At 41.3% G+C, this 23379-nt stretch overlaps 1 protein-coding gene across 1 annotated transcript; it reads right to left on the minus strand.

Annotated features, from left to right (window-relative positions):
- Nucleotides 1-9730: 9730 nt before the first annotated feature.
- LOC117462348 (keratin, type I cytoskeletal 13-like) lies at nt 9731-15093 on the minus strand. The gene is made up of 7 exons (XM_034104538.1): nt 14686-15093; nt 11392-11474; nt 11148-11304; nt 10910-11071; nt 10495-10620; nt 10131-10345; nt 9731-9824 (listed from the first exon to the last, which is right to left on the minus strand). The coding sequence occupies exons 1-7, from the start codon at nt 15049-15051 to the stop codon at nt 9731-9733; spliced, it is 1203 nt and encodes a 400-aa protein (XP_033960429.1). The 5' UTR covers nt 15052-15093.
- Nucleotides 15094-23379: the final 8286 nt, after the last annotated feature.

A 23379-nucleotide genomic window follows, 5' to 3' on the forward strand; every position in this document is an offset into this window, starting at 1 on the left:
TGCCACAACCATTTCATGTATGGGCAGGTATATACATTCTGGCTTGTTCTCACCCACAGCTCTGTTAGATCACTGAGGTGCGTAGCACCATAGTACAGACATGTGGTAATGATGGTGGTGTCATTGGCATACGGCAACTCTGTCAACTCCCTCATTCTGGACACTGTAGAGAGTGTGGAGGAAGATCCTAGTGTCAGCCTCCTGCTGTGTTGATTCCAAGAGCAGGAACATCCATAACAGACCCTGCTGTGAGCACCACACTCTTCGTCTCTTCTTTGAATCCACCACCCAGGTAGAGATGAGTGGGGCCAAGACCAGGTTCCAGTTGTTCATCCGCACACCACTTATCACAAAGGAAGCTCAGCAGGTTTGCTTTGTTAGCAGACACTGCAAAAAACTCCTTTGGATCCAGAGCTGTGTACTGCTCACTGACTTGATACACTTTCGCTGGTTTGGATCTGGCATATCTCTGTTCCTGCTCAGCTGACTTGAGGCTGGTTGTACTGTATCTGTCACAACAGAAGTGTATGATGTCAGTGCCAGGAGGCACATCATTCAGCAGCAGGTGCCTGTATCGCTCAGTGATCACTCCAAATCCTTCACCTGTGTGGAAAGACCAGTGTCGTATAGCGGACATGGCATCTACGACTACTGCTGTCTTGAGGCAGTCTTTGGGCAGATCAGGGATGCTGCTAACTTTGGTTTTCTCTCGCCTTGGTCCCTGTACTCATTCTGCCATCTTCCTGGAAGAGGGATGGGGGAACAATGTTGAGTTCTCCACCACTGGCAATGATCTGGGTCATGCGCAGAAGGGCAGTGACTTCATTGCTCTTGCAAGGTGAAGAGGTTTTCCCAGACTTCTTTGGTTTCATCCTGTTTTGTGTATGGAAGGTGTTTAGCTTTACAACACTTGTCTTCTTCTGGTCACTGGACAGTGACTCTGACAATGCCTTCAAACCATCTGCTTTCACACTTGTCAGGTTGTCCTTGACTGTGGCATCTGCACACTCAACAGTAGATATATTGATCAGTGATGGTGTGGATGTAGTGAATGGGTTGGTCTCTACTGCTGCCATGACCTTGACTACCATCTCTGCATCCCTGTTGACACGACTCCAACCAGATTCATGGTGGGGGCTGGAGGAATGGAGGTGCAGCGTGGACTTGAGCTCTGCAGAGATAGCTGCAGTGAGTGGTTTTGTGTAGACCCACTTCATCCTGGCAGCACGATTGAGTGTAATGTCATCCAGACCACTTTCCTCCTTGGCATCTGCATTATATGTCTGCTCCAGAAGCATGTCAGGAGAGACACCATTGTGGTTGCCATCTGCTCTCCTTCCAACAAATGCACCTGCCATCAGTGCTTCATGTGCCTCAGGGGCTGTCTCTGGCAGTTTCTTCATCTCAGACAAATACAGACGCAAAGACTGCTGCTCATATTTGTAGTGTCCTGCTGCAGTGAGGTAAGGTAGCATCCGTGCTGATTCACAGAGATCTCCTGCCCAGTAACCTTCCCGCTGGTAGTAGATGAACCTGTGGAGAATGTCTGACATCTCCAGAAAGATTTACCAGAAAACTGCAGAGATTCCTGGAAAAGTAACATCTGTTCTTGTAGGATTGATATCTGTGGACGTGACATCTGGATGATCACCAACTTCTCAGTAGCAGTTGTGTCTTTCTCAAACAACATCTTCACAACATTTTCTACTTGTGACTGCCAGTGTTGTGTTTCTCTGTCTGCTGCACATGCCTCAAATGCTTGCCAGTACAAGCGCCACATGGCCCCACTGAGGATCCTGAGAGCATGCATGGTTTGGTAGTGCTCAGCCTTCTCACCAAACATCTTCTTGACAGTCCCTTCCTGAAACAGACCAGCTGTAACAAGAATACCCTCTGCACCTGCATCCCTGATGATCGTGCAAACAGCCTTCATGTAGTTATGAGCTTGGTGAAATCCCCCCAGCAGCAGGACTACATTGCAGAACTCATCTCTGTGCTTGTCTTTTATGGCAACTGCGAGTTCATATGTAGCCTGATCTCCAATGATAATGGTATACTTGTCTCCCAGTGCATGCGATGTCTTGATCAGCCATTTCATTTATTTTTTCAGGACAGCAGGATCAGTTAGAGATGCTGGGATGAGAAGAAGATAGCCAATGATACTGGCCGGTCTGTGTGGGTGGAGGTCTGCACAGAAGGCAGAAAAGCCAGGCAGTCCTGCTTCTGTATCTGGAGGAGCATCCAGCAATTCTGAAGTTGTAGCCATTCTTGCTAGATGCCACATAAGTAACAGGTCTTCAGCTCTGCCTAAATGCCTAAACAGAATAAGATCTGGTGTTGGACGTGCAAAAGCCACTCTCGCCAAATGGGGATATCTAAATGACGGGGACGTTGTGTGTGACTGTGGCATTGAACCACAAACCATGCAACATCTCCTGATATGCCCCCTGCACAACATCGGACTTGGCAGAGTTTAATGAGAAGGGACAGCAATGTGTTCAGCTGTGGCTGAACCACATCTAACCAAGCCCTGTAACTGACTGCCTTGTGGACAGGATAAGAAGAAGCTGTGCCATCTGAGGAAGTATCCAGACTCTCTAGCTTCTCATTATGCTCAAGTGACCTGGACCTCTGCCTGTCTTTAGTGGAGACGTGACACATGGGAGCAGGTACTGAGAGAGTCTTCTTTCTGTCCGAAGTAGAAGTGGGGAGTCTGGCACCCTCCTGGACCCGCACAATCTTTTGGTTTTCAATTATGATTGCAGTGGTGGCATTCAAACTCCCACCCTCCAGTGTCTTCTTCTTCCAGTCCAGATTGTCCATGGCAAACACATGGGGGATCTCGCTGTTTTTCATCATGGTCTCTGGGATGTAAACACCATCAGTTTCAACCTGCTGCATGACCTTCTCACTTTGTGCTGTCAGCTGACCCTGCATACGTTCATAACTGATCCCAAGCCCCAATCGGTTGTTCATCATAATGAGTGATTTACTACGTGTCTGGTTGAATAAGTGGTTGGTAGTGACTATGCCCAAAGGTGATACGCCAGATGCTAAGGTAACGCTAATGTAGCGTTAGCATGTTTTTGTAAGGTGTTGATTTAGACGCTTGGTGTTGGAATTGTGTTCCGTTAGGTAAAATGGTTATTATCCTCTATTATCTGAGTTTCTTCCCGTTAAGTGGGTATGCCACATTAATAGGTTGTTAAATATTAACAAGCCCTGGGATGGTGTTTCTTACAAGATGCTGCGTCTGCCCCCGGTACCGGGGGCAATCGCGCTCAAGAGGTTTTAAAGTGTGAATGTCAAGGTGGCATGGTATTCATCTATACAGCACTGCACAAACAAAAAGATTACACACATGAAACACTTAATCAAATGATAATAAATATATATATATATATATTGATTAAATGAATAATACTGTAAAACTGATTTACAAATTATTAAAGAATTGTTGCTTACAGTAACAGTGCTAGCTAGCTAGCTAGCTAGCTTAAAATCCTCTCACTTGCTGGAAAATCTGTAAAAATTGAATCAATTCAACTTAGCATCGGCAGCAAACCTTGTGTATATTAATGTAAACCTGATCAAAATAGGATACATTAATTTGCACAAATAATAAAAGGGTATTGATTTGACATTAAGTTGAACTTAATGTCAACTTCCAGATAAGTTTAACTCAGTTTGCCTTGTCTTATAAGTAGTGCATGACATTAAGGATTTTGGGAGATGGCCCTGTGGGCCATCTAAGCTAATTTACAGATGGCCCTGAGCCATCGGGCAGCCCTTAATGTCGAGCCCTGGCTTATAAAACACATAAAACCTTCAATTAAAGGGTTTTGCAAAGAAAGTGGCGGCCATTTTGAATGTTGCTGCCTTTAGCTTTCCAGTCTGTAAACTGAAAAATCTGTAAACATTGAATCAATTCAACTTAGCATCGGCAGCAAACCTTGTGTATATTAATGTAAACCCTTCAATATGTTATATAGAAATAATCTTTTAAGTATATTTACCCATTTTGAACACAGCAAACAATCCAGAGGACCACAAGTGCATTGCTTGAAATGGATTTCGCTTTGGAGAGACAAAAAAGGCACAGCGCCATCTAGTGGCCTTATTGAGAACAGGCTTAACCAAGGCATCACCTGAAAGCTTATTTTCTGCTCTTTCAATAGGTTGGCTCAGTTTGTCTTTACTATGAACTGTCACAAAGATATTCAATCAGAAAGAGAATGATGTCATCTGATCGAGCCAGAATATTTGAATTTTTTTCATATAGGGGTTGCATTGTTTGGACCCTCACTGTAGCTTTCCAGTAGCTAGTTGACCCAGGTTGTGATCCTTGAAGGTCCTAGATATCATTTCTGGTGGACAACCTTTTACAACATTCCATGTCTGATTTCCTAAAAAAGTGGGTTTTGCCCCCTGGGTAAGAAACAATATATCTCATACCACTCGCCAAGATCACAAACGACAATTAGCAGAAAAGAAAAAGTAAAGAAAACCGAAGAAAGAGAAAAAGCAAAATGAAAAGGAGAAGAAAAATTAAAAGCAAACGCAGAATGCGAATGAAAAGAAAAGGGGCAAAAGGACGGAAAACGAAAAAGACAAAAAGAAGGAAGGTGAAAAGAAAAGGGGACAAGGGTGTTTTATTTTTGCTTTCATATATAGTAATAGTATTGTAAACGAAACATTTAAAGTGGTCCTGGAATCTTCATTTTTTTCGAAACATTCTCTAACATTACCGAAGAAATTAAACAAACATCAAAAGTGTATCATGTGCTCTCATTGTATGCTCTGTTTGTAGATGTAATGCATCTTTGTGTCGAAAACAGCATAGACTTGAATATTTTGACTGAAGTGAAAAAACTCCATCATGATATTTCCAGTAATATGGGGAATTCTAAGCTGGAGACGGTCCTGGGGATGTTACAATCAGTATAACGGCAGCTTTAGACGAATCTTCCAACGCTTCCAACGCTTCTCTGCCAATTGACTTTGAATGGGGATGACGTCACTTTGCCTCGCTTTTCGCCGAACTGCATTGTGGGGGAGCGAAGCGAAGATTTCCAGGCTTTCCAGGATTCAAAAGTTGAGCAATGTTCAAGTTTTGAAGCTGAGCTGGAAGCGTCAGCCAATCAAACACGTTTATGCAAATCTGACAGTAGAAGCGCTAGCCAATCAAACCGCGTGTTAGCAGGGAGAACCAGACCGCAGTTCATTTCCTCATATTCCAAACGAGAAATTACGGTAGCAAATCACCCGGTTCTTTACGACCAGACTATTAACGGGATACAAACCGGAGGAACCAGGCATGGAGGGAGGTGGCAGAGACAGTGGGTGAAACTGGTAGGCTTTCGCCTGTTTGGGGAGTTTATATATATATATATTGCTCGCATAAAATCCCCGGGGTTTTTTGCTGTGTATGTCGGGGGCGGGAGATTCATCTGATTGGTTGTTGGTCGCGTTGCTCGGCAAAAAAATCCCCAAGCTTTCAGACACGCCCAGCTCCAAGATTTTCAAGATTTTTGAAAAGCTGCTGTGTGGACGTACCGTAACTATTGATTTTGTGTGTGAAAAAAAAAAATGTAAATAGGACATTTAAAAAAAAGAAAAAGTGGTATTTTGACATACTGATGTGTTTATTCAAAAAGCATACTAGCACACAAGCCTGTTTTTTGTGTTTTCAGTGATTTCTGTGTTTCTGTGGGGGTATAATATGCACATTTCAATACACATTTATCCTACATCTTCGCTGTTATCCTCCCCTTGTTATAATGAAGACAACAGTGCATGTGAAGGACTGTAATACACATGTATCAGACACGCTCCCCTTGCTATAATGAAGACAACAGTTTTTAAATGTAAAAAACACTTTTTTAATTTTTTTTAAAAATGTCCTATTTACCTTTTTATTTTTTCACACTTAAAAAAGGGCTTCCCCCTAGGAACACCATCCAAAGTAGCAACCAACACAGAATAATATTTAATAGATATAAACATTTAGTATGACATGTACAATATAATAAAAACATGAGAATACAGTAAAAAAAAATGTCATACAAAAAGTCGAAATATAATATATGTAACAACATAAATGTAAATAATAAAAAGCTAATAATAGAAAGTGCTATTTTGGTTCAGTATGACTGCAATCAATAAAGTAGCTCCACCAATCCTGGATCAGCCTCCAAGAATCATCAGTCAGACTCTAATTAGTAATCAAGTCATTCCCAAAGCGTCTGTCTTCTGTCCCTGACCCAACAGACCCTCAGTGCAGTTACAGCAAGGACGTCTGTTATGACCAGTGTTGGGACTAACGCGTTACAAAGTAACGCGTTACTGTAACGCCGTTATTTTTGGCAGTAACTAGTACTCTAACGCATTACTTTTTAAATTCAGTAACTCAGTTACCGTTACTACATGGTGCGTTACTCCGTTACTGCGTTAGTTTTTTTATATAGTCAACAGGCAGGCGAACAGAGATGAGAACTGTACTTAAGTACTTGAGTAAATGTACTTAGATACTTCCTGTGTCACATGCAGAGACGGGCTGTGGGCGTGTTTGTGTTGTTTACTAACAAGACTATCATGGCGGCGGCGGAGCTCAAGTCTAGTTTCTCCACCTGGAGATATTCTCACTATTTCACTTTTGTCGAGCACAAAGAAAAGAACGTTTTAGTTAAATGTAAGTTATGTCCTGGCGGGTCAAAGAGCCTATCTACTGCCCAAAGCAGTAATTCAAAGCTCTTAAAACATCTGCAGAAACAACATGCTGGGACGAAGCTAGTAGCTAAGACCACAGAGACTCAGCCCACGCCACTCCACCTCCACCTGCACCTCAGCAACAGCGGCTGGATTTTAACCGAGGGACTGCTAGCCAGGGACAGGTCGATAAAGCCATTGTACGGTATGTTGTAGAACACATGCAGGCTATTGCTTGCTACAGTGGAGTCACCCGCTTTCAGGGAGCTAGTTAGCATGATAGCATGTCCGGGCGGCACACGGCATATGGGACGGAACACTTTTTCCAACTACCTGGAGAAAGAATATACAAAAATGTAAAGCCAGCTAATATCGATGCAATCCAGATTGCATATAGTGCATGTCAAGTTGATCAACAGATTGTATTATTCTCCAATGCAATAACAGTACTGAAATGAAGGCTATAAGGGCATTACTATAATGGGAGCCTTTTTTTAAGTAACTAAAACGTTACTTTTCACAGTAACGCATTACTTTCTGGTGTAAGTAATCATTACTTTTGAAATGAAGTAACTAGTAATGGTAACTAGTTACTGGTTTTCAGTAACTAGCACAACACTGGTTATGACTCACGTACTCCTCTGGTTCAGTCATAAATAATTGCCTACATCCAGGGGTTAAATTGGGTTATTTTTAAGTGGGTCGCATTTCAAAGTTAAGAGTACCAACTTGGTGTACTTTGAGAGCAACTTTAACACGCACATGTTCAACATGAATGATCATAACATATGATTCATTAGCATAAAGAAGACATCTGAAATTAAGGGGAAAACGGGGGAGAAATTGCAAAAAATGTATAAGAGGAAAACGTGAGGTGGAGAAGAAGGAAGGGGGGAAGGAGAAAGCGGGCCTGGTTTGGTCCGGGCCACTTAAACCGTGCTGCAGTGGAAAAGCGTCATGAGTGTGTTGCTGAACTTAGAGGGAAAATGCAGAAAAGTTAAATTAATTAAAATTTAAATTGTTAAAGCTCAAATGCATTGCACTGACTTTGTTGGAAAACTTGAAAGTGCAATTTAAAACTGCATTTGCACTAACTATAGAAAGAAGTGCAGGCAAGTCACCCCACCTTAGCTGAAGTCACAAAGACTAACATTTGGTTTCCCTGTCGCGCAGAAACAAATCCGTCCAAATAACACCTGTCTGTTCCTGTGACTTGATTACATTCCTTTCCAATCAGCCAGTTAGTAAACAACACCAAACAAACTCCAGATCAGGGACATGTTGCTCTGCTTCCCGTCGTATTACCTTTCCTCCATCAGGGACAGGAACGTAGTGAATGTAGGTAAATGAACAACACTTAGGAGGACTCAATGCAGGTAAATAGCATCTCAACCAAGAATCCAGGCTAATTCAAATAGACTTTATCACTTGGGGACTTGTACTTGGTGATCGTCTCTCACCTGGGGGCCTGTCAAAGGGGACATTTGTCCCTCAAACATTATTCTTTTCAACTGGACAGCGGACCTTTTGCTTCTTTAGAGAATCACAGAGCTCAGAAAAAGGAGAAGAGATGCCTTTAAACAGAAACGCATGACATCTTTCTTTCTGTCCGTCTGTTACTGCTTTCACACCGAGCTGCAGTCGATACTCCAAGCTGTGGTCGGAGAGGTGAGTTATCGAACAAAAACCTCTGTCAAAGTGCAATCTATCCACTGTCTCACCATGAATACAAACAACAAACATATTCTCACGTTCATAATGGGTCCATCCCAACGCTGTGTTGCTTAGATGGATCTCAAAGGAAAGACATACGGACCAAGTGAGTTTTATAGGTAACAGGAACTTATTTTCTCTGATACATCGGCGTTGATACTATAACTGTGGTGCATTCAGCTGGTTGCAATAACTATGAAAATGGCTGATACGAGCATTTCATTTAGCCTAGCTTTAAACACATGCAGAGGAATGAGATTGCTCAGTTTCAGCAAGAATTGAAACTGAGCAATCTCATTCCTCTGCATGTTTTTAAAGCTAGGCTAAATGAAATGCTCGTTGATACTATGGGCACTTGTAAATGTCTATAACTATGTAAATGTATCCTGTAAATATAATGTATGATGTCCTTTATTGTTCTCATTCATAAAACTTCGTTTCGATGTCTCACTATGGGATGCACCTCATCGCGGAGCAAACAGAAGCATCAATCTCATTACGCTAATCCTGATTGGCTGGTGATCTTTGACGTCAACGTCAGTGGAAATCACCCCCTATAAGTAGCCTGCGCCACAACGCATGCGTCATTCAAACACCTCTTCTCGCTTCAGAGCACATCTCACAGTAGACAAGCTTCACTGTCCACAGACTGAACCCAAAATACCATTTCGGTCGACGGCGCTAGCCGGCTACTCCTTCTGCTTTGCAGGAAGACGGTAGTACTAACGCCGTTAGTACTTAAAAATCGACCTCGCCCTTCTCTACGAGAAAGTAAGGTAGGTCCGATTTTTTCAAGCTAGCAACACACCTGTTGCTAGCTCGCTCCCTCTCTACCGACACCACGGTAGCGAGGACGTTTTTCTTTTCTCTTCCCCACGGAGGGGAAAAGGATTAAAAAAGGAGCATACTGCCACACCAGTCAGTATTCTCCGGGAATAAAAGACCCACACCGTCCTTTTTCTCCGGATTAAGGACAAGGTGGTAATACCTTTTTACCCGCCCCACCTGTCGAGAGCGGGCCCTCTCCACGCCACGAGGCGACCAAGATGGACGCCCCTCTCCCTCACACCAGAGGAGTCAGGGACTCGGTGGCTCGACTCTGCGGCTGCGGGTTGAAGATCTCGGGCACAGACACACACCAGGTCTGTTCGTCCTGCCTCGGGCTGGAACACGCCCGAGGCGCTAAAGCCCCGGATGCCTACCCCAGGTGACGCCCCTGGTGTGAAAGTAAAACAAATGGAGCTCAGGAACAATTTTACCATTTATTTGTATTGGAGAAGCTCAGACAGACTCTGTTTAGAGTTTGAAGCTAATTACTGTTGATTGCATTTCCGTGTTCGTCCACTTCCTGCGTGATGGTCACCACCCTGGTGCTCGTGATGGTCTTGGTAGTGGTGACGGGGCTGGGAAAGAACATAATTCAGGTATTACAGCTTTATTTGTTACTTATTTATTTTTCTTTAGCTCATGTTAGCCTGCAAACACGCTCAACTCAGCTGCACTTAGTGTGGACTGATAATAAGCTACTTTTAGCATGCTAACACTTATTTCAGATGACTAACAGTATGTTTCCTAATGATTAACTCACGTCAGCAATGCATGCCCACAGTAACCTCAGATGCACCCTGTGATTTCTAAAAACTGGCTGATGTTAGCATTCTAACAATGAACTTAGATTGTGAGTGGGGACAACTTGTCCTTGGGCTCACCTCTCTCCGTCCAGCAGCCTCCTGTACTCGGCGATCTCCAGCTCCAGTCTGGTCTTGATGTCCAGCAGCATCTGGTACTGCTGTCCCTGCCTCTCCATGTCGCCCCTCAGCTGGCCCAGCAGATTCTCCAGAGCCTGCACCTGCCTCTGGTAACCTTCCAGCATGACGGAGTAGCGGCTCTGGGTCTCAGCCAGAGACATCTCCACAGCTCCTTTCTGTCCAGGAGGAAGAGGGGGGACTCACTTAACACTTATCTCCTCAAACCGTCAGAACAGAAGGAAAACTTGTTAGACATCTATTTTCATGATTTTCTAAACTTTAAATATACCAGGTATATCTTTAATATTAGATGTAAATAGTGCACCTTGCTGATCTGCGCCTGCAGTTTGATCTCCAGACTCTGCGCTGATCGTCTGACCTCTCCAATCTCAGACTTGGTGGTGTGCAGCGTCTCAGTGCTCACAGAAACCTCTTGGTTCAGCTCGGCTGTCTGTGAGGAAAAGTTTGTTATTAAAGTTATGATCATGTACTTTGAAGAAAACGTTTTCAAACTAAAAACACTCAGAGAAATCATAAAATAAAATAGAAATAAAAAAATGTTGAAACATAAGTGACTTTGATATTATGTTTAAAAAATGTAAACGTGAAAGAAAAATCTTAAAAATGAAAGAACTGAACTACTAACAAAACAAAATAATAAAATATAAAAGTGAAAAAACTAAACAAATTGTTGATAAACTTTAAACAGGAAGTCCTGGTGGTGTAAGATGAGCTCTCACCTTGGTTTGGAACCAGGACTCCAGGTCTTTGCGGTTCTTTGAGGCCACGGTCTCGTAGTGTTCTCTGATTTGGGCGATGACGGCGGAAAGGTCCTCCTGAGGAGCGGCGTCCACCTCCACGTTCACCTGACCTCCAATCTGCTGCCGCTGAACCAGCAGGTCCTGCAGGAAAACGGCACTTTAGACTTGTGTCTTTTAACATTTTAAATGCTATTTCTGTGTCGCTTCAGGGTCTCACCTCCTCGTGGGTCCTCTTCATGCTGATCAGGTCTTCCGTCAGAGCCTCGATCTGCATCTCAATGTCGGCGCGGCTCAGGGTCAGCCCATCCAGGACCTTCCTCAGCCCGGTGATGTCGGCCTCCACCGACTGCCGCATGGCCAGCTCGTTCTCATACCTGCAGCACAGCAGAGTTTAACATTTAGACAGATTAAATCAGGTTGTATTATGCTTAGTGTTGAAGGAAAAAGAGTCTCTCACTCACTTCATCTTGAAGTCCTCGGCGGCCAGCTGGGCGTTATCGATGGCGAGGACAAGGGCGGCGTTTCCACGAGCAGCGAACTTTATCTGAAAGATCCAAAAGTAAGAAAAATGTTCATCTTAAAGATATGTATAAAAAAATGTAAAATATATTAAATTGTATTTTTTTAAAGTAGAATCTGTATTACAGAAAACAAAACTTATTACAAACCCTTGTTCTCTAAAAAATGTGAACTTATAAAGACAATATTGGTCAGAAAATAAGAAGTTATAATAACTTAACATTTTAAACCCTCCCAAAAATTGAAAAGAAAATCTTAAAATGTTCCAAAGTAAAATGTGTTCTTTCAATACTAAACAGTATTTATGAAAAAAGGTGATATAATATACTAACCCAGTCGTGTAATAACTACGTTGGTCCACAACGTAGGACGTAGTATTTCTACAAAAACACCTCTGAAATTGTAGGATCCCTACGTTTTTTTTCACCATTCATTCCAATGGCTCGTCTATGTCACGTGATCTTCACATTTCTCCCTGCAGAAAAAAAAAACATGGCCGAACTTCGTTTTATTCTCGGTGTAAAATCCCTATTTAAAGTTACTTTGGCCATTAAAATGCGTATTTCAGATTATGTGTGCAGTTGATGCACATGATCTTTAGTTTGCTAGTTATTACGAAGATTACTTCAGGAAATTGTGTCGATACGTTTTCATTGTTACCAAGGTGGTTGCTAGGTATGCTGCTAGCGATATTATTTCTGTTATGTTGTGTAACAGTTTAATGGTGTAATCTTTATTGCTACCCCCTTCCCCGTCAAAGTATAGTGTTGGTCCACAGCGCAAACGTATTAGTTTAACAAAATCCGCATCTAAAATGGTGCAGAAACGTTATTTCCCCCTGTGCAATTCCAGTCTCACATCTCACAGCACATCGTCATTAACAAATACCGGAAACAGACCGAAAACACTTTATTCCGAGTGTTCTTGCTTTTCTCTTTGAAAGTCATCACATAACGGCATTGTAATACACGGTTCGGCTGCATTACATATTACATATCTGCCGTAGTTCTGTATTTATAGAGCCCTGATGAGAAGACAAACATGAGGAACTGAAAACGTGACGTGGATCATAAATATATCAGCCATTAAACAACATCTTACATTTCTTTTCACACAATGCGTCTCCTTGCAGTAGCAACACTAATTCGGCTCACTTTTATATTTGATCCAATTGGTAGCAATCTGACTGTATTTACACCATAAAGGTGCACAGCTGATATGAAGGGACATCTAGTGGTTAAACATGTTATTGAATTTCATTATTTTTATTATTAGATATTAATAGAATCCCTATAAAGTATATTCATTACTCGTTATTCTCTACTAATAGTTAATTAAAGACTGTATATAATGACTATGTTGCACATCCCTTTCAAGATTTCAAGATGTTCTAAGGTTTATTGACATATCATATAGGCCTACACAACTGTGGTGTAGTTCTGCACTGAATGAAAAACTTTGTGCATACCTCCAGCAATGTTAACTATGTTGAAGCACTTATTTTAACTGATATTATACATATGTATTATACTCTTATATAAGATGTATGTAGATAGTATAAGAAATGTGCAGAATACGACAGTTTAATGGTGGAGGTACACAAATATTGAAAGATGTCTTGTGATGCACTGTTGAGGAACCTGCGACCAAAGTTTTTCATCTTGTCAGGTATTTATAATATAAAATACAGAATTTGTGTGATTATACTAAATGATTTACAAATAAACACCACTGAATATTTACAACTGTTACACATGCTGATGTAACGCAAATGTTTCCAACTTGGGATCAATAAAGTATATCTTATCTTAAGCTGATCGATGGCTACTGCCATATTTGCACAATGTGCCTCTGAACCTTGACAAGTGCATGTTTCAGGCTTATCAATTAATGTAATGTAATGTTATCACAGGGGTCACACACATAAGACCAGCTGTTAAATAAAGCTCTTCTGACCTTAGCTGGCATGTGTGTATATATATTAATACTGCCCATAATGGGCACAAGCAATGTTCACCCATTTATTAATTATATGTTTTACATTTGAGTGTTTCCTGTCCCCTAAACCTCCAGGGATGTACACAGTTTAATACTGGCAACTTCTTATTATGGGAAATACGAAAACGTCTTTTAAAACTACAACTCCCAGTAGAGACGTGCTATAGATAGAGAACATGTTGCGAAACACACAATAGCCAGCATGTGTAGTTCTGGGGACGGGGTGGGGGAGGGGGGGACGGGGTGGACCCGTTCAAATCCAGTCTGGTGGTTCCATCCCATTTCAAGTGCTGTTCGACGCTCTGCACACTCTCCAATCACAGAGCTTGAGGACTTGCACGGGGTTTATGGGTTTATCAAGCGAAGCGGAGAGAATACTTACTTCCGGGTGTAATATTCTGTAAAGCAAATGAGCTGCTCCGACCCTCGGTCCTGACGGACTCCAACTTGTGTTTATTAATCAAACAAATAAATAAACACAAGGATAATTAATTTATGTGTTATTGTTGAGTAAATGGACAGGGGAAAATAACGTATCTATGCCACAATTTTAGATGCGGATTTTGTTAAACTAATACGTTTGCGCTGTGGACCAACACTATACTTTGACGGGGAAGGGGAATAAAGATAACACCATTAAACTGTTACACAACATAACAGAAATAATATCGATAGCAGCGTCCCTAGCAACCACCTTGGTGACAATGAAAACGTTGTATAGACTCAATTTCCTGAAGTAATCTTCGTAATAACTAGCAAACTAAAGATCATGTACATCCACTGCACACATAATCTGAAATAACAACTCATATTTCTCGCATCAAATGACATCAAAACGCATTTTAATGGCCAAAGTAACTTTAAATAGGCATTTTACACCGAGAATAAAACGAAGTTCGGCCATGTTTTTTTTTTCTGCAGGGAGAAATGTGAAGATCACGTGACAGAGACGCCAGCCATTGGAATGAATGGTGAAAAAAAACGTGGATCTTACAATTTCAGAGGCGTTTTTGTAGAAATACTACGTCCTACGTTGTGGACCAACGTACACGTTTTTTTGTGAGACTGGGTTGAATATACTGTATATCTAATAGTTTTTCTTGTTACTCATCTTTCTTCACTACAAGTTTTTATCTTGTTATTTTATGATTTCGATGTTGTTTCCAAAGCCTTCTTTGCATTGCTTGGCACCTTTTCCCTTTGCGTTGTACTTATTTTCTAAACTTTATATATCTCACCTTGTCCTGCTGGTCTATGATGGTGGCCCTGAAGGCGGAGGAGTCGTGGGCGTCAGGTCGGCTCTTGCTCTCCAGGAAAAGTCTGATCTTCAGCTCCAGCTCTCCGTTGGCCTTCTCCATGCTGTGCACCTTGTCCAGGTATGTGGCCAGGCGGTCGTTGAGGTTGTGCATGGTGGCCTTCTCGTTGGCGGACACGTCCACGCAGTCGGTCAGGTTGAAGGACCTGCCAGCGGAGAACGATGAGTTGGCCTGGGAGACACGGACTCCGGACCCTCCGGCTCCTCCGTACACACTGCCGGCCCCCATGCTGCCGACGCGGCGGGATGAGGAGGACATGTTGTTGATGCTGCGGTTGCTGGAGAACATGGCTGAGTGTCGGTTGGTGGTCGGCTCTGAGCTGCTGGGGCCACGGGCTCCTTTTATGAGGCTGGACAGGGGTTGGGCAGGGACCACTGTGAAGCCCCGAGGCCCCTCAGAGCAAACCGGTCTGGGCTGAGCGGGCGGTGTCCAGCGGGGCGGCGGCATATCCAGAATGTCCTCAAGGGCCTCAGGGGCCTCAGGGGCCTGCAAGCAGCATGAGGGGCCCAAAGGCTGTGTATACCAGATGGGCCAGTCCTGCCAGTCCACACAGAGACATCCAGCCACACCACACACACCTTCAAAAGCAGGAATTCTGCTGCAATTATGAAGGTGGGACTCATTTCCATATTTTGTACGTGTCTGATGTTAAAATTGGCCATTAAAACTTAAAACATACAACAGGATAAAGAGTTTGGCGCAGTATGACAGAATCATGCAAGGAGAGCAGAGAGGATTAGGGGATCAACACAATCTCACACTATTTTTATATTTGAATTCATTAATAGTTATTCACTCTTGATAATTTCTTTAAATGCTGTTATCAGTTTCTAAAATATAGAGGTGTGTCTTTTCTCTGTTTTATATCATTAAAGTGAATATTTGTGAGTATGGACCTTTATATATACAGTCTATGGTATGGACTTATAGACTCTTGGAGACTGAGATGGATATTTCTCACACATTTCTGGCATTTTATACACCAAACATTTGATATAGAAATGAATCCAGAGATAATTAAATGAGGATTGTAATCGATAGTTGCAGCAGTAATGAAAAATGGGACGTTTAAAACAGAGCCAATAAATACCAACAATGTGAGGCAGACTGTCCGCAGAGGAAACCGGTGAAACCAGAAGAGATGAAGCCACGAAACAAGAGCAGAAAGCAAGTCTGCTGTTATTGAAATATCCAAATACCACATATTACCAATGTTCCATCTTAATACACGCTCTGTGATTAGACCCTTGCAGCAGAAGAGGAGAAACTCCCCAAAAGAAATGAAAGGAGGAAAATGTTAGAAACCTCAGGGAGAGAGACTGAGGAGTGAGGAGACACATGTGATGGATGTGGAGTTACACAATAAACAACATAATAACATTACAACATCCATATATGATAATATGAACAAATATGAAAGAGGCCTCCAGCCGCCTCCAACAGAGACATCCAGTCAAACCACTAACGCTGTAAAAACAGGGTTTTACTGCTGAAGGGGTTAAGGTGCGGCTCATTTTTAACATACCCTCAGGGACAATGCATATTGATCATCTCTACAAGTTAAGGAACTATAGCACAGTTGTCTTAAATCCCAGGCCGACAGGTGCAAACGCCGAACAACGGCCAAAAACGCATACATCAGGAAACACCTGCAAATAATTAAATGAAAAACAAACCCTGAAAACAAATACGACAAAAAAAACGCTGCATTTACAGAAATGATGCAAACTAAATACAACCAACCCGGTATCAGATGTCACGATTGTGTCCCTTCAAACGTGTCAGTTGCACGGTATTGTTTATGACGGATGTATTTTGTTGCAGCAGTAATGAAAAATAGGACGTTTAAAACATAGAAACCAACAATGTGAGGCAGACTGTCAGCAGAGGAAACCGGTGAAACCAGAAGAGATGCAATCCGACCAAAAGCCAAGAGCAGAGAGCAGGGGGGTATACTGCGAAGCAGGATTTTCGCTTAGCCGGCTAAATTCAGGGAAAACTCCGGCTTTCCGGTCATCCGAAGCTGGTTCTCTTTTTAGCAGGCTAGATCTCCATGGTAATATATGCTAAGCAGCTAACCTGGTCGGGACCAGGTTAGGTTGCAGGCTAAGAGCTCAACTCAGTGAAAGCACCGCCTGCTGACCAATCAGAGCTCAGTGTGCGGAGTTTAAAGCGATCAAGTCATATTACAGGAGAAAGGAAATACAGAAAAGCTGCCGTCGCAGGAAAGACGGCCGGCAAAAATCACCGACTGTGTGAACGTGAACATTAATAGAATATCACCTCCATCTTCAGAGCAATCTGACTATTATAACATTAGCGTTAAGAAAGCTTACTTAAATATCGGCCACAACATAAGTAACCGGATCAGAGTACATTAAGTACAGTCCGCGGCATATCACTTCATAATGTATCATATATCTCCTGATCTGAGTCAGCTGAGCCGTATCTGGCCGTGCAACACTCACAGTGTCACATACTGTATGCAGAAGTATTATTTTAAGCAACACATTAAGTTGACGAAACACTCGAGACAAATGTAATTGAAGTCAGATCGTGTTTTAGACGGGTAGTGATATCATAAACCTGTTAATGTACGCATTCAAACACTTTTTCTGTTACCAGCTGTGTTCACCTTGCAGGTGCAGCTCTGTGGCTTTGATCCTGGATCAAGTGTTTAAGTCATGGATGTTTAAAGTTTAACTTCTTCATTTTTGACTAGTATTAAAGTTCACTTTTCATTCAGGAAGTATGACGCTGCGCTGTCAGTACGCTTCTCCATGTTTGTGATTGGTCGAATGCTCCAGATACCACCCCTTTCATGTGAACGCGCACCTAACTAGATAGGACACGGCTGGCTTGAGCGATCCACTTGATAACCCGCGTCGTAGTACAGTTTAGCGAGAGCGCGTATGTTTTGGATTAGGCCAACCGGCTAACTCAAACATATCCAGGTTAGGTTGAACCAGGTTCGTAGTATAGGCCCCAGGTCTGCTGTTATTGAAATATCCACGTATTACCAATGTTCCATCTTAATACACGCTCTGTGATTTGCTATACACACATTCCTTCACATTTTAATTTACATTGAAGTATTTTGTGAGGCCTTCTAAAATGTTTTTAAATATAACTAGGGTTCTAGTTGAAGAGTTTGTCAATTTGACAGGCGTGCTTTCAGGGGTCAGGTTTTGATAAAAACCCCCACTTTGAGAAACACTGCAGTACCTCCACCATTAAACTGTCATATTCTGCACATTTCTTATTCTATCTACATACATAAGAGTATAATCCATATGTAAAATATCAGTTAAAATAAGTGCTTCAACATAGATAACATTGCAGGAAAGCAATATATTAGACGTTAAGTACTTTGTCAGGCCTAATATTTATCTGTAGATAGATACCCCCAAAGTGTTTTTCTTATTTAAAAGAAGACCTTAATCTAAAGTGTTCTTTAATGTTTAAATAAAGATTAATTAGTTTGTCTGTTTTGCACCTCCTCCTATTAATATCTTTGTACATCCTGCACTAAACTGTTTTATTGTAGAGATCACTTATAGTATCTTCTTCATTTTTTATATTTTATATTTCTATCACAGACCTTCTACTTTCCCCCTATGAAAGTATGTACTCTTCATATTTTTTTAATCAAATATAACACATAAAAACAATAATTCAATAATGTGCTTTAACCACTAGGAGGTGCACACAAGGTGCACACAGCCATAATAACGTTGTATTGTTAGTATATTGTGTATGTTCAACATCTGAAGATGTGTAGTTTTATTCATGCTTTCACATAATTTTACAGCATATTGCTATACTATTTCAGACTCAGTATTTACATTCTTACATTCAAAGAAAATCAGTAATATCTTTTATAGTCCTTTTATATCAGCTGTGCACCGCTATGATGTAAATATAACCAATCTATGAATTAAATCAAATGTAAAAGGCAAGGCAAGGCAAGTTTATTTATATAGCACCTTTCAACACAAGGCAATTCAAGGTGCTTTACAAAATTAAAAGAAAAAATACTTGAATAAATAGTTACAGTGCAGTTTAAGATATGAATAGTTCACACAGAAGTTCCACTTTACTGATGAACACAACGGCTCAGTTTCAATTAAAAGCAGCGACAAAAAGAAAAGTCTTCAGCCTGGATTTAAAAGTAGTAAGAGTTGCAGCTGACCTGCAGGTTTCTGGGAGTTAGTGCCAGATATTTGGAGCATAATAACTGAACGCTGCTTCTCCAGGTTTAGTTCTGACTCTGGGGACAGAAAGCTGACCAGTCCCTGAAGACCTGAGAGATCTGGATGGTTCATAGTTTAGCAGGAGGTCAGAAATGTATTTTGGGCCTAAACCAGGGATGGGCAACTTTGATGGTGGTGGGGGCCACATCATTGATGTACTGGCCACCAGGGGGCCGCAGATTCACTTGGAACACACACACACACAAATGCCATGTGTTGTATGTAATTATTAACAAATATACTAAGTCTGACATCTTCTTTGACATTTTACAATCAAAGGGAACATCCCCAAAAAATGGGAACATCCTCTAATAAGCTCACTATGTTTGTATTAAACAGGTTATTAAACAGTGGAATAAAAATATTTTAAACTATTGGAAACCACGGAAAATATGTGTGTATTGAGATTAACCATTAGATGACATACACATAATAATAATAATAATACATTTATTTTGGGGGGCGCCTTTCATAACACCCAAGGACACCTTACAGGGTTACAGATTTACAATTTACATTTACAATCTTACCTTACAAATTAAAACAGTGGATTTAGTGAAGTATCAGCCGGGGTAGGACAAGACAAAGAACAGGAAATTGACTACAAAAGGACACAGAAGGACACAGAAGGACACAAAAGGACACAAAAGGACACAGAAGGACACAGAAGGACACAAAAGGACACAGGGTACAGATTATAGAGAAAATGCCAGTTTGAACAGGTGGGTTTTGAGTTGGGTTTTGAATGTTGTTATGGAATCAGACTGTCGGATGTGGCAGGGAGCTCCAGAGTCTGGGAGCCGAGCAGCTGAAAGCTCGAGCACCCATGGTTTTGAGGCGATAGCTTGGGACGGTGAGAAGTCCTACGGACGAAGAGCGGAGGGTGCGGGAGGGGGTGTACTCCTGAAGGAGGTCAGAGATGTAGATGGGGGCAAGGTTACGGACAGCTTTGTATATGAGTAGAATGTTTACATGAAGTCATGAACACTAACCCAGACATTAATTGTTTCACTTGAACCTAAAACACTTGTAGCCTGTCTCTGCATTCCCATTATTCCACAATAAGGGGAATGTCAACACAGACACCTGTCAGCCCGCACGCTGCTGTTCCTCAGCACCACTCCCCCTCCCTCCCGCTGAAATTATGAATAAAAAGCGTAGTAATCATAGATAACACGGCAGTTTGTTTTCATCTGATTTCAAATAAACAAAGTCTTGGTTTTAAGAATATTAAACTTGTTTCGCCAAATTCAGATGATAAAAACAACTTTTAAGCTTGTAAAGGCATAATTACAAGAGGCAACTTAACGTCACAGCAGACATAACAACAGGGTGTTTCTTGTGAGGGTTTCTCCGGGAAACAAACACAATACACACAAATGCGTCACAGATTATTTCGCGGTATTTGAAATAATCTACGCAGCTCGCGACGTAACTAGGAGTCTAGTGGACGGTATCAGTACTACAAGTAAAAGAAAAAAAATGTAATTTTTTTTTTTTTTTTATTAAATACGTTGTTTATAAATTAATCTGAGGGCCGCAAAAAGAGGAGGTGGGGGCCGCATGCGGCCCGCGGGCCGCCATTTTCCCATCCCTGGCCTAAACCATTCAAAGCTTTATAAACCAGCAGCAGTATTTTGAAATCTATTCTTTGACACACAGGAAGCCAGTGTAAATTCTTCAGAACAGGAGTGATGTGATCCACTTTCTTAGTGTTAGTGAGGACTCGAGCAGCGGCGTTCTGAATCAGCTGCAGCTTTCTCATAGATTCTTTAGTGAGACCTGTGAAGACACCATTGCAGTAGTCGAGTCTACTGAAGATAAAAGCATGGACACGTTTTTCCAAATCCTGCTGTGACATTAGTCTTTTAATCCTAGATATGTTCTTTAGGTGATAGTAGGCTGATTTAGTAACTGTTTTAATGTGACTGTTGAAACTCAGGTCAGAGTCCATGACTACACTTAGATTTCTGGCTTTATCTGTTGTTTTGAACATTGCAGACTGAAGCTCAGCGCTAACTTTTATACATTCTGCCTTGGCTCCAAAAACCATTACCTCAGTTTTATCTTTGTTTAATTGGAGAAAGTTCTGACACATCCAGTCATTGATTTGATTTACTCAGTGTTTGAATAGGAGAATAGTCTCCTGGTGAAATGGTTATGTCAATTTGTGTGTCATCCGCATAGCTATGGTAACTTATTTTGTTGTTTTTCATTATCTGAGCCAGTGGTAGCATGTAGACGTTAAAGAGAAGAGGCCCCAAGATGGAGCCTTGAGGAATCCCACATGTCAAATTTGTCAACGCAGATGTGTATTTACCTATAGAAACAAAGTTGTTTCTGTCCTTTAAGTAGGATTCAAATCAATTTAGAACTGTTTCCGAAAGTCCCACCCAGTTTTCTAGTCGGTCGAGTAATATGTTGTGGTCAACAGTGTCAAACGCAGCACTGAGATCTAATAATAGTAACACTGAAGTTCTGCCACTGTCTGTGTTTAAGTGGATGTCATTGAATACCTTTACAAGAGCAGTCTCAGTGCTGTGGTTTGGACGTCTGTTTCCGGTTATTTTTATTTTGAAATTCAGTTCCTGACGGACGCCAAAAAAGCCAGAGATTATGGAATTAAATCAATAAATAAAAGCAAGGATAATTGTGTGTTATTGGTGAGTAAATAACAGTGTGTTATTTTGAAAAGAATAACAAATTAGAAGGAAAAAGAGATTTAAAAAATACAGATTTCAGTATTCTGAGGCTCTGAGCCCCATTTATTTTCCTCACAGACGGCAACAAAAGTCCGAAATTATACGATTTAAAATAAAAGCAATAATTGTGGCTTGATATTGAGTAAGAACCTGGTAAGAACATGTTTTTATGAACCACACAGCTTCCGGTCTTCCACGACCCGACCGGAGAAAAAGACGTGTTGCAGGCACGAAACACATTACCAGTAGAAATACATTGCTTTTAAAATCGTGCTGTGCAACATGAAAAAAAGGGGGAAATCGTGTTGGTGAACACGAAATGCGATGACACTGGGTTGAACAGTCTTACATGAGATTAAACATTAACAAATACCAAGCTCATCTCATGACATGAATGTGTGTGTTCATAATAAGTTCATAACTTTATAGTAATGGGTGTTCATTTACTTATATACGAACAAACAGCAGGTAAATATCACATTTAATAAGTCAAGGATCATTTTTACTTGACAAGAAGTTACTGCAAGTTTACAATTCCCTTTGGCGCCCCCTACTGCTGAAGGAGGAGACAAGCACAACTTTGGGAGCTTAGCCTTTGCAGACAAACCTATAACACATGAAAGGGAAAACTCCAAAAATCATAAAGGGGGCTTTTTAACACCAACTTTAAAGTTTCTTCTTAACTTAAACATCAACAACTTAAAGAAAAGGCTCAGGCATGTAAAACTAGAGCACTTTCTCCAAACAAATAATGGCACTTCTTTTATTTTATTCCAGGCACTTTCATATTTAAACTAAATAACTTCTTTGATAAAAGGCCGTTGGCGTCTTCCTTTAGTAATAATAATCCATTAAGGTCTGAAACATTGGAGTACTTCTTCAAGACAGGGTTCTTAGAACAAACCTGAAGCTGAGAAAAGCAACAGGTCAGACCTCCACTGCCACCTACTGGTTTTATTTGGGACAAGCAATTTCATTCCTGTTAAAAAGTCAATAAGAATTACAGTTCAACACAGATGCATGGTATATTCTGCTGACAAAGTGCTGACAGCCACTACACTTAAAGTACAAAAAAAGAATTCTCCATATGCGATATACATAATTAAATATACAGTATGACATTAGATTGTTAATTGCTGCATCAAGCAGGTTGTAACAGTTTTAGATAAACACAGTTTTGATACACTTTTTTATACAGTTGTTGATGTACAGCACTTTGTTCAACTCTGTTGTTTTTAAATGTGCTATCGAAATAAAATGGATTGGATTGGATTTACAATGTTTAGAACGTCTTGTGATATATATTGTATACTTTGTGGTGACCACCTATTAATACACTGGGACATAATTCCTACATGGAACTACAGTTGGAGTTTTGTTTCCACACGGATATGTTAGGTGTTGTCTATATATATGTTGTGTGCCCTCCTGGCTTCTCTCTCTTCTTCCCGGACTGCAAACGGACAACATGACCTGAGTTACTCTCTAATAAAGTTCCCTTTTGCATCTTCATTGCACCGCCTCTGACTCCCAATCTCTCGACACTACACTGGTGACCCTGACAAAGTCTCGAGAAGTTTCCGGGACGGACCCGAACACGGCAAAAAGAACGCAAGTTTTTTTCTCGAAATGCCAGGGATCTTTTGGACTCGTCTGTGGCT

The sequence above is a fragment of the Pseudochaenichthys georgianus genome, chromosome 17 (assembly GCF_902827115.2).
Source record: "Pseudochaenichthys georgianus chromosome 17, fPseGeo1.2, whole genome shotgun sequence".
Classification (NCBI taxonomy): Eukaryota; Metazoa; Chordata; class Actinopteri; order Perciformes; family Channichthyidae; genus Pseudochaenichthys; species Pseudochaenichthys georgianus.